The 12,759-nt window shown below is 41.3% G+C and overlaps 1 protein-coding gene across 1 annotated transcript in view; it reads right to left on the bottom strand.

The window, feature by feature from the left end:
• The window catches only part of pde5ab (phosphodiesterase 5A, cGMP-specific, b), a 72,749-nt gene that overhangs the window by 9,853 nt on the left and 50,137 nt on the right, over positions 1–12,759 (bottom strand). Inside the window, exons 12-16 of the mRNA XM_085351136.1 lie at positions 11,925–11,975; positions 9,518–9,664; positions 6,276–6,401; positions 5,199–5,293; positions 5,018–5,105 (exon numbers count right to left, since the gene is read on the bottom strand). Of these exons, the coding sequence (XP_085207262.1) occupies positions 5,018–5,105; positions 5,199–5,293; positions 6,276–6,401; positions 9,518–9,664; positions 11,925–11,975 (507 nt within the window). The remainder of the gene's footprint in view (positions 1–5,017; positions 5,106–5,198; positions 5,294–6,275; positions 6,402–9,517; positions 9,665–11,924; positions 11,976–12,759) is intronic.

Below are 12,759 nucleotides of genomic sequence, written 5' to 3'. Positions count from 1 at the left end.
ACTTTCGCCAGTTAAGGAAATGAGCCTAGATGAATGTTTCCTTGTGCTAAATTTTTTCAGTGAAGACACACATTATGCTTATTGCATTACACATAAAAATGTATTACTTTATATGCTCAGTATTTTTATTGGATTATGGGCATGCTATTGCATTACCAGGAGGTAGTTATTAAATTATCATTTTCTTCTGTGACTTTTTGGCAATTTTTTTCAGTGTTCCACAAAAGAACATAAATGGGAGACTTTGGACATCCTGATCTTGTGGGACATAACACAGAACCTTGTAGATTATAAAGTTTGAAATTATTTCTGCTGGCAGGGAGCCATGTGGGAGCACCAGAGGGTGGAGATGGATTCTCTGGACTGAGTCTGCCAAGAGCTCAGCTGCTGCATAAAGAATGAGCTGCAGCTGTGAAAGGCCAGCTAAAGCCATGTTTTACATAACAGTATTGGGGTTAAAATCTGGGTGTGGAAAAAGATCTAGATTTGCTCCCTCTGTCTTCCTAGTATTGCTCTTGTATTAGTGATGCTAGCTACAGTCTGTATTTCCATCTATCAGTATGCAGTGCAGTTTAAAAGAGGAGGCATTCAGGTGTAGGCAGAATAGCTAGCGTTTAGTACCAAAGAACAAATTTGTAGGCTTCTTTTGTTAATGCTGGTTCTGCTGCCTGTGGGAGTTGATGAATGTCTGATTATCTAAATGGGCTATAAAACACAACAATACAGTAGAAGATGGTACACGTTAACAAGGGCTTTAGAAGTACAGGGAGTGCAGAATTATTAGGCAAGTTGTATTTTTGAGAAACAATTTTATTATTGAACAACAACCATGTTCTCAATGAACCCAAAAAACTTATTAATATCAAAGCTGAATGTTTGTGGAAGTAGTTTTTAGTTTGTTTTTGTTTTAGCTATTTTAAGGGGATATCTGCGTGTGCAGGTGACTATTACTATTGTCATGGTCCTGGGTCGGTGACCCAGCGCTTTTAGTTTGTTATCATTTTCTAGATGATGATTGTTTAAGTTCTGTGTTATATTCGGTCTGCCTCTGAGTCTGCGTCTGTATCTGTCTGTCTATGGTGTCACCCCATCTGTTTGTGAATCTGTCTGTTTAGTTCAATGTCTTGTCTGGTTACATGTGTCTGAGTTTCCTGTTTTATTGTGAAGGTCCGTGTCGTATGTGAGTGTGATCAGTTTACGTTTCCCCTGTCCCGTCAGCCCAGATTCCTCCCAGCTGTGTTGCCCTCCTGTCTCTCATCCCCTGATTACTGGTGTGTGTATTTAAGCCCTGTGTGTTCTCCTGCCTGTTACCGGTTTGTCTGTGTTACTCGGTGTCCGTCTGTGTTACTCGGTGTCCGTCTGTGTTACTCGGTGTCCGTCTGTGTTACTCGGTGTCCTGCTCGTCTCTCTGCCTCTCATCCCTTTTTGTATCTTCTCAGGTTTGTCATTTAGCTTTCCCAGTTCAGGTCTTTAGTTTTGTCTTCCCTCTTGCCTGTTTTGCCTTCTCACCACTGTGTAAATAAATCATCACCAGCGTTATCATCTACTGCCTGTGTTTTGGGTCCTTTTTCCCTTCAATACCACACGGCTCGTCTCAGCAGCCGTGACAACTGTGCATAATTATTAGGCAACTTAACAAAAAACAAATATATACCCATTTCAATTATTTATTTTTACCAGTGAAACCAATATAACATCTCCACATTCACAAATATACATTTCTGACATTCAAAAACAAAACAGAGACCAATATAGCCACCTTTCTTTGCAAGGACACTCAAAAGCCTGCCATCCATGGATTCTGTCAGTGTTTTGATCTGTTCACCATCAACATTGCGTGCAGCAGCAACCACAGCCTCCCAGGCACTGTTCAGAGAGGTGTACTGTTTTCCCTCCTTGTAAATCTCACATTTGATGATGGACCACAGGTTCTCAATGGGGTTCAGATCAGGTGAACAAGGAGGCCATGTCATTAGTTTTTCTTCTTTTATACCCTTTCTTGCCAGCCACGCTGTGGAGTACTTGGATGCGTGTGATGGAGCATTGTCCTGCATGAAAATCATGTTTTTCTTGAAGGATGCAGACTTCTTCCTGTACCACTGCTTGAAGAAGGTGTCTTCCAGAAACTGGCAGTAGGACTGGGAGTTGAGCTTGACTCCATCCTCAACCCGAAAAGGCCCCACAAGCTCATCTTTGATGATACCAGCCCAAACCAGTACTCCACCTCCACCTTGCTGGCGTCTGAGTCGGACTGGAGCTCTCTGCCCTTTACCAATCCAGCCACGGGCCCATCCATCTGGCCCATCAAGACTCACTCTCATTTCATCAGTCCATAAAACCTTAGAAAAACCAGTCTTGAGATATTTCTTGGCCCAGTCTTGACGTTTCAGCTTGTGCGTCTTGTTCAGTGGTGGTCGTCTTTCAGCCTTTCTTACCTTGGCCACGTCTCTGAGTATTGCACACCTTGTGCTTTTGGGCACTCCAGTGATGTTGCAGCTCTGAAATATGGCCAAACTGGTGGCAAGTGGCATCTTGGCAGCTGCACGCTTGACTTTTCTCAGTTCATGGGCAGTTATTTTGCGCCTTGGTTTTTCCACACGCTTCTTGCGACCCTGTTGACTATTTTGAATGAAACGCTTGATTGTTCGATGATCACGCTTCAGAAGCTTTGCAATTTTGAGACTGCTGCATCCCTCTGCAAGATATCCCACTATTTTTGACTTTTCTGAGCCTGTCAAGTCCTTCTTTTGACCCATTTTGCCAAAGGAAAGGACGTTGCCTAATAATTATGCACACCTGATATAGGGTGTTGATGTCATTAGACCACACCCCTTCTCATTACAGAGATGCACATCCCCTAATATGCTTAATTGGTAGTAGGCTTTCGAGCCTATACAGCTTGGAATAAGACAACATGCATGAAGAGGATGATGTGGACAAAATACTCATTTGCCTAATAATTCTGCACTCCCTGTATTTACTCATCCATCCAAATCACTTCCATGGCCACAGGTGTCTAAAATCAAGCGATGCAGAGTGCTTCTACAAACATTTGTGAAGGAATGGGTCAGTCTCAGGAGCTCTGTGAATTCCAGCGTTGTACCATAGGATAGGATCCCAGTCGGTATGAAATTTCCTTGCTATGAAATATTCCATATAAGTTTAAACTACATAAGTTTAATCAGATAGTAAGCACAAGGGTCTGTGAGGAGGTCGAGATGCCTGCCTATTTTTGTGACCATAGAGACTTGTATGTGAAGAATTTAGATCACAGTGCACCAACTATGCTTGCACCCAAAGTAGCGGACTTCAAAAAAAGTATCCGGTTGTTCAGTCTGACGTCACTACTAGCCGTGTCTGGACCTAAACTCCGCTGCAGGTCCATATATCAAACGATCACTATGGCATTACTGAGAGTTGAAAAACTGTCTAAAGTCTTTCATCTTTAATAAAATGATCAGCGTTCTGCTCTACCAGGTGTAACAATTGAGTTTAACATCCAGGCATCCATGAAAACGGAATTTATGACATTTAACGGAGTTAGAAGTTAGCAGGAAGTTAGCTCGCTAGCTTCTATCTAAATACAATATACCATGTCCTGACTGCGGGGTTTTGGAAACAAATTAAAACGTACAGCTCTGTTATCACTTCCAACATAAATGAAGACAGAAAACTAAACAGCAGTGACGTTTGTAGGGTTACTGAAGTTGGGCTAGCTGGTATATAATGATGTGCTACGTGACCGCTAGCGACACAGCTATGTTAGCATAATATAAACAAGCTAACTTTTTTTCCACTCGATAAAAGTTAACGTGAGTGTTCTCGGTGGTCAGGAACAAATGTAATCGCATGGCAGGATGCTGTAAAAGGACCAAACTTCAGTCAGGAGAACAACTGAGATAATCCATCCACAATACGAGGTTAGTCATTCATATACTGCTGCATGGGCTGGGCTGTAGTTACATCCTAGTTTTAAAAACTGAGCTTAAATAAATGATTAGCGGTAATAAAAGCAGAGGGAGGTCAACAGTGATCACTGACTGTTTTAGGAGCTTTTTGAGATTAAATAGAAGAAAATACATAACATTAAACATGTTAACAACACAAAAGCCACATTAAACGCAGACTACTTTAGACCCGGAAGTAGGATTCGTCGCGTCATCACTTAACGACGGGATAACAGGACTGACTACTCGGCTGTCAGGTCTCCAGCTGTTTGTGTCCATGACCAAATATCCAAATGTCTACATTCCTGGCACCAAAAAATGTGTTTCTGGATTTTTTTTCTTTTTTCTTTCTATATATTTTACGTTTAGGACAGCACGGTGGCACCGTGGTTAGCACTGTTGCCGTACAGCAAGAAGGTCCTGAGTTCAATTCCACCATCAGGCCGGGGTCTTTCTGTGTGGAGTTTGCATGTTCTCCCCGTGTTTGCGTCGGTTCCTTCCGGGTACTCCGGCTTCCTCCCACCGTCCAAAGACATGCAGCTTGTGGGGATAGGTTAATCGGATAATCCAAATTGTCACTAGGTGTGAATGTGCGAATGAATGAGAGTGCGAATGGTTGTCTGTCCCTGTGTGTTGGCCCTGCGACAGACTGGCGACCTATCCAGGGTGTACCCTGCCTCTCGCCCTATGACAGCTGGGATAGGCTCCAGCGCCCCCCGCGACCCTGAAAAGGATAAGCGGAAGCGAATGGATGGATGGATGGATTTTACGTTTATTTTGGGAAATTTTTAATTAGCATTTGTGGATGCAGTGTGAGAATTGTATTGTGAGGCAATGGTTGAACCACACCACATCTTTATTCCTGAAGGCCTTTCTGAAGGGATGTAAAAAGCCCACAATATAAGTTGTCTGCTGCTTATTAGACAAAGTAAGAAGCCATTCTGTACTAATGTTTTATGTAATTACACAGGTGGCAAGTAGAGGGATAGAGTAGAGAGAAGAATGATAGTCTGACTAGAAGGCTTCCTACATATGAGCGCGTGTGTGAGTGAGCAAGTGAGTGTGCTTACATGGCTGTTGAGGATCATGAGGCACTGATCGAAGTGGTGATGCTCCATGGTGGAGTGGCAGTAGAGCTGGGCCAGTGGGTGGTCACTCCTGGAGAAGAAGAAACCGAGGGTGAATAGTGTGCTCCCACGCATGCATATATGATCATGCACACACCTCTGTGACTCATGCTCTCTGATGTACCTCTGTATGTAGGAGTTATTGACTCCTCTGTGGTCCAGGTCGTGGCAGAGTGTTGCAATCATTAGAGCCAGCACCTCCAAATCACTCATATAGCTCTGTTAGGAGATGAATAAGTACATTAAGGCAAGGAAGGAAGGCGGGGAAAATGGCAGCAGGTTAACAGATGACATACTGCCTCCACAACCAAACCAAAAAATACAGTTGTGTACACAATGCTGTTATAATACACTTTTGGCAGTGTGTGTGCTCAGCATGCACCCTGGAGTGGACATCAAAGCTGGTTCTGCATATGACACAAAAGCTTTTATGCAGCCAGCTGCCAAATTTGCACACAAAAATCACTAGTTTTTATAATGTGAATTATTCCCGAATCAAAAATTATTTGATATTGGTATTCTGGAGTCCTTGCCAAGGATTCTTAATTGGAATTTAGGCTCTTTTTAAGAGAGCTGGTTTTTATGTCTCACCTCACCTCAAAAAGAGCCAAAAACGCACAAATAACTGAAAAAAGGTGAATGAGGGGGTGTTAGCATTTTACTTCATTTTAAGTTTTAGACTTTTGTTTTGGACTTTGATTTCATATTAAGTTTGGTGAGGTTTGATTTGAATTTGTCAGGCAACGACTACCGGTACTTTTTACATTTTAGCACCAGAAGCACTTAATGCATGGTCAGAAAAAAGAATGGTTTGGGTTAAAAACAACCATTCACGGCTTTATTAACTATCTGAAACAGCAAAGTTCTTGCATCTGCTAAAATATTCTCTATCATTTTTCTTTACCTCAGTACAAGTTCTGTACAAGAGGACATTTGACTAGTGTCACATTGCATTACTACACATTAAAAATTAATTTTAAAAAGGTACACTTTGCTTTCAAATGTAGTAGCAAGTGGCTCTGACAAACTGTAACTATGTAAAATGTCAATAAAACATGTTGGATTACTTAGAAAAAAAGTGGTTGCCCTTTGCAGCAAGATTACTGTTACTGTGAGATGCCTTGGAAAATCCTCGGTATGTTACTTATTGGGAATGAGAATGCTCTGGGAATCAATGACTATATTTTTTGACTGCACTTACCTGTAAGTGCCCTGACTTGAGGACAACAAACATGCACTGGGCTGTGTTGAAGGCATGTCTCCAGTTATGATAGGCCACATTCTTCCTGTAGTTCTTCTTAACACTCATAATCCACTGACATAAACTCTGCAGAAGAGAGCCAGTGTTATAAAAATGTTGCAAAGTAAAAGCATATACAAAATTTAATTTGGTTTTGTTCTTTGCATCGCCTGATTGTAGAGACAATCATTCTAAATTGACTGCTATTTGTATGCAGAATACTACCCTGCTTCTATCTGTCTGAAAGTAAGTTTCCTACAACAAGGGACACATTTCTAAGGGGTGAAAAAGGCTAAGGCCACAGCAACAGCAACCAGGGATAATTTTTAAATTTGTGTCCACTGAGATACAAACTGTGACACAGGTTAAAATAAAAAGGGTTGACATTTATGTCCATGTTATGTCAATAAGATCTTACTATAGTCAGTGTGGTTTTAATGTGCTGAGCACTTAGAAGATGTCTGACACAGACAGCCAAGCCATCATGTCTTTACGAACTAATACTAGTACAAACTAATTTAAGTTAAGAAAATAATAATGAATTATAAATTAAAGTTAAATTATTCTCTACAGAATTTATGCTAGAGGAACAATGTTTTTTCAAGAACACAACACGTACAAGATAAGATACGATAAGATAAGATAACTCTTTATTGTCATTGCACAGTCATACATAGTACAGTAGTACAATGAAATTGGAAAACTGTCCTACATCGGCACTACATATAAGACAACATGACACGATATGAAACATCACAACGCAACAAACAACACAACACAGTATATTAACTTAGTATAAAAAAGAAGAATAAGTGTATGTGTATCGCACACTGTTATTATTGCACCTTGTTATAAATATTAAATATTATTATTGTTATTACAATGGGACCAAAATGAAAATGAAAAACAAACTAAAGCAGTACATTGTAAGTGGGGTACAATTTTAGCAATTGAAAGTAAAGGCAAATGTGACAAGCACAGGGTCATTTTCTTTGCCATTTCCGAAAGTGAACACTTAGCAGGAACAAAGCAGAGAGCCCTGATCTGCTGGCAGGGTGCTAAGCTGCACGCTCGTCATGACCACACTGTGAATAAAACTAATTCCAATCTGAGGCACCACGAGAATCCAAATTATTATTCATCTAATCAAATCGGGGCTCATTTTCTCTATAGGAAACATTATAATTTGATCTCAGACTTGAATGAGTGTCTGTATAACATGTTAGGATTGCAATCAAATCATGACTTGGTGTGCAGTTCAGCTTCCAGGGTGTGATGCTCTGGGATGGCCAGTTTGTCAGCTATTGGTGTGACAGTTAAACTGACAGCCTGCACTGCTGGAGGGCCATAACTTCCTCCAGTCAAAGTTTCTTTTTGTGAGGCCTCTCCCCGCAGGCACCCAGGGGTCAGCCACCAAGAGCACCTAAAGGTGGAGAGCCAATCCTGCCAATGATCTGCTGATGCTGGCGCCAATTAAAAGTCAGATGAGCAGAGAATTGGGTTTAACAGTAGAGTGGCTACTGTTAAACAGACAGCGAGTCACCGACACAGTCTCGTGTCGGTGACTTTTGGAGGGGTATTGTTTTATGTGCATGATACTGTTGTGTGATACTGTTGTGTGATGATACTTCTTCAGCTGTAAATGCATTTATTTGTCCTCCGACACATTTGCTCATAATGTAATGGTTTAATGTTGCTGACAAAAAGGAGGTTGTTTTTTTTGCAACAGTTCATCATATACACTGAAGATATTGGTTGTTTCTGTGCTGCCCTTTTAAAGTCAAACCTTCTACTCTGAGTAAAATATCTGTTGTTGCACAATAAGAGCTACTTTAAGGCTAGTTCTCTTAAGATTATGAATGGTTTGGCTTGCAGTGCATGTACAGTAGCTGAGCCTTTAAAAAAAACCCAAAAAAACCCAAAACGCTTTAGCTCTATTTAAATCGTAGGTCAAGTTGAATGAGCACCAAGTCACCTCCTGTACAAGCTGTATGCCAGTATTGAGCAAGACTCACTGATCCACCTCAGATGGGGAATGCCTAGCTGAAGCCCTGGTCCACAAGAGCTTCAACTCTCACCTCTGTTAGAGCTTCGGCAACATTCTGAGGGAGACTGGGGACACTGAGTCCGAATGGAGCATGTTGAGCGCCTCCATTGCATGATGTTGTAGGGCTGTCTTGGTTAACAAGCCTTTGCAATGTCTTGAGGAGATCTGGGGCGGTACCTCTGGATTGGCAGAGTGAGGTGGTGGTTTCCATGTTCAAGAAGGGGGACCAGAGGGTGTGCTCCAAATATAGGGGGATCACACTCCTCAGCCTGCTCAGGAAAGTCTATGCCAGGATGCTGGAAGGGAGAGTCCGTCAGTTAGTCAAACCTCGGATACAGGAGGAACAATGCGGTTTTCATCCCGGTCGTGGAACACTAGACCAACTCTGTTTTTATTCTGTTCCACGTCCTGTCACTCTCTGTCTTAAGCTGCCTGAGGCATTTTGTAGCAGCTCAACTCAGGGTGTCATCTTCCTGATTTATTTGTGCATGATCAGTGTTTCATCCTGAATTGTAGCTTGGACATCTTCCGTTGCTTGTTGCTTGAAGACTACCATGCACTGTGGGGAATTCTTGTGCGTTGACATAGTAATAACCTCCTTTTGGCAGCTTATTATTGCAGGGTATCTGATGACTGGTAGGATGTATGTACTGATGGCTCAGATTCTTATTCCGAACACTCAACTGGCTTCTCAGCACCTGTCTTACCTTATTTGGCTGTGGCTTAACTTAGTGCATATTCATCATGGTTCCTGTTGGCCTGTGGGATACCCAGGTAGTTGAAGCTGTCCTCTACATCTGCTATTCTCCCTTCTGAGAATTTCATCCCTTCAATCCGGATCCCCTTTCTTCTTTTTGCAAACATTTGGCTGGTGAGGTGAATCAGTAAGTCTTACTGGCATAGAGCTTGTACAGGAGGTAACTAGTGGTCACTCAGCTTGACCTAAATCAGTACTGAATCTATATCTGTATTCATTCTTAGTGATGAGCTGGCTTAGGTGGTTGAGGCCTATGCAGAAGAGCAGTGGGAACAGAGCATCACCTCTGAAACAAAGGCCTGAGTGGTATTTTTAAAGCAAGTTTGCAGTTCTCATGGATTTTAATGGAGCACATGTTAAGTCTAACCTGTTTGTGTAAAATCCCAGGTCAGTTCTTACCGTGTACTTCATCTGAAAGTTTTGGACCAGGTGGAGGTCAACAAACATCCGCACAGTAGCCAGCGTGGTTTCACTATCTGACAAGTCAAAGTCACTGAAGCTGAAGTCCAGAAGATGGAGCGACTGGGCTGATGGAATGGTTGCTAACTTCAAACACACACAGAATATATACATGCAAACAGCAGGAAAAACAACAGGCTTCAAATTCAGAAATTCTGCATTATATAGTTGAACTAAAGACTAATGATTAAATATTAATCAGATTCAAATCTCAATTCTTAATTCTGTTGCTGTTACAGAAGCAACTTTAATTTAAAATGCAGTTATGAGGTGTGCAATGTGCCAAATATACAGTATGTAGCTACCTCTTGAGTAGAGACTACCAAAATAATCAATTCTGTGTCCTAGTTACCAAGTGACACATCCTCTCTCTTGTGCCCAAGGGAGGACACTACGCTATTAGTTCAGCCAGTTTGCTATAAGGAGAGAGGAAGAGAGCAGGATCCTTTCAGATGGTCAAGCAGTGCCACTGTTAGTGCTGGTGGGGAAGATGGGTTGCTCTAATTGGTTCATATTTTAAGAGGTACCTTGAAGTCAATGAGCCAGTTAGATGCTACAAATGAGCTACTCAAAATCACTTGGAATATCCTTTATTCTTTTTTTGGTTGATTTGTGGGGTTCATTCATACACGATTTGCTCAAAAATATTTAAATTAGACACAAAATACTAATAGTAGAAAGAATCATATTAATGATCCAATCCCAATGAAGAGAAGTATATATTATCACCAGATATATTACCACCAACATTATCAAATTAAGTGCTAATGTCCCCATAAACAAGACACATGGATTCAAAACTCCATCCGTCCATCAATTCATTCTCCTCCATGTGTTCCAGGGGGATACTGTGGCTAGGGATGGGTATCGAAACCCGGTTCTTGTTGAGAACCGGTTCCCACTGTCAATTCCTTGGAATTGTTTGCCATTTTTGCAAACGATTCCCTTATCGATTCCAGTCGTTGCGGAGCGTCATTTACCTGACAGGAAACACGGCGCCTAAGCTCAACGCTCAAAAGTTTGATTATACTTTACGAGAACGGATGACAACAGGGCAACTTGCAATACTTGCAAAGTAAATATTTCATTTAAGGGAGGAAACACTACGAATATGCAAAACCATTTGCTCACAAAACACGTGATAACCTTAAATGAATGTCGTGTTTTTAATTCCGCTCCGGACTCGTAAATCTCAACCCAGCAGCAGCGGTAACGTTTGCACGTCCTCTCCCGTTAATGTGGCAGATAAATAATCAACTAACAGTGCATATTATGTTAGTGAGATCTGCCTTATTACAAACCTGCCATTACTGTGCATTTAGTGACCATGATGAGAGAGACAGACAGAGTCTGGCTGGCTCAGATGCTGGCAGTTCTCGCTGCAGTCTACCGGTAGCGTCTCCTTTCAGGCAGGATAGACGAATGTCACCGAGCAGTGACTAAGTTTGTGGTAAAAGGCTTTGCCACAGCAGATGCCCCCGATTTTCAGTAAGTGAATGTGTTTAATTGTAGGCAGGGACATTACTGGATATTCTTGTGTAATTGCTACAGAATAATTTATGCTATACTTTGTTATTGCTACAGAAGAATATTTATTTTATTATTTTACATTTACAATTTTTTTCCTGGGGACCCTGTGACACCCCATTAAAGAGCCGTAGGCTGTGGATCTCTTAAGATCTCACTGTTGGGTTTGTAAGGCCATGTTACTCCTAAATGTCTGTCTTGTTCAAAGAGAAGATATAAAACAAAGTTCTAAGCTAATCGACCTTAGTGTTCTCCTTTTTTAAAAATAAGAATCGATAAGAGAATCGATAAAGAATCGAATCGTTAAACAGAATCGAAAATGGAATCGGAATCGTGAAAATCTTATCAATACCCATCCCTAACTGTGGCATTACAAATCCCACTGATAGATAGATAATCTATCCAGCATATCCTTAGCATATCCAAAACATGTCACCTAAGAGGAATCCAGGATATGCCAGAACCATCAAAAGTGGCTGTTTTTGATGTGGAAGAGTAGCCACTCTACTTTAAGCCTCTCCCAAATGACTGAGTATCTCAGCTTATCTCTGAGATACTCAGTCATGGATGGCTGTAGCTCAGGTGGTAGAGCAGATCACCTACTAACTGGAAGGCTGGTGGTTTGATCCCCGTCTGCTTCAGTCTACATGCCAAATATCTTTGGGCCCATGTAGTTCCCATACTTTCTTACTGATTCAGCCAAAGATGTTATTTCTACACGAAGCCTTCTTTCTCTTAACAACATCACCTGCCTGTGTTTCTCTCTTTCCATGCTAAGTGTATAATGTTAAATTAATGCATTTCAATTTACTTCAGCTACCTGGAGTTCCCGTGATTCTTCATCTGCAGCAGAGGCATGATACGACAAGACCTGCAACACATGTATTTAAAAAAGATGAGTTTTGCAGAAAAAAAAGATATGATTATTGCACAAGTAATTATTTCACCAAATACAAATATGTCTGACTGACTGGACATTCTGCATGACCTTTCTTTTATTTAGCAGGCACAGTGCATGTTAATAGACATCAGTATAAAAGACAAGATGTAAACATGCCATGTTCAGAGACTTTTGGAAATTATAAAGAAAAATAAGTGGGCTCTGATACTTGCAGGCTGTCAAAATGAAACGGACAGCTCAACAGGCTTTTGACAGGCTATAAAAAAGAAAAGTGGCACTACTCATCAACCAGATGTCAGTCAAATCCAAAATAAAAAAGAATCCTTTATGAAGAGGAGTGCACTGTCAAACACAGCGACTAAATCTTGTGTTTACTATTTTTAGTTACCAACAGATGAAAATACAATCAGTGTTTTGTGCAGTGCTTGTCGGTCGGGTGGACCTTCTCCCTTCTGAGTGTAGGAAGCTCCTTCCAAGTCCAACAGCAGTTGGACCAGGGGATTGGTATAAAGCAATCGATCTAACAGATACTTCCTTTCAAGTGGCCATAGATCCAGACCGCAAACACTTGCTGATATGTGCATATGCATTCAACAGCATAATCCTACAAATTCCTGGTGCTGCTGCCTGGTGAAGTTATCTTATTGCTCCCTACATCTTTACGAAGATAGCATTAATTCCTCACTGAGAGAGGAGCACCTTAGCCTTTCTGCATGATAGGACTCATAGCAGCTTCAGTAAGTATGCCTTTCCC

This window comes from Diplotaxodon limnothrissa, linkage group LG3 (assembly GCF_057381915.1).
Source record: "Diplotaxodon limnothrissa isolate DT_005_m linkage group LG3, D_limnothrissa_male_GT1.1, whole genome shotgun sequence".
NCBI lineage: Eukaryota > Metazoa > Chordata > Actinopteri > Cichliformes > Cichlidae > Diplotaxodon > Diplotaxodon limnothrissa.
This window is presented reverse-complemented; position numbering and strand designations above follow the sequence as displayed.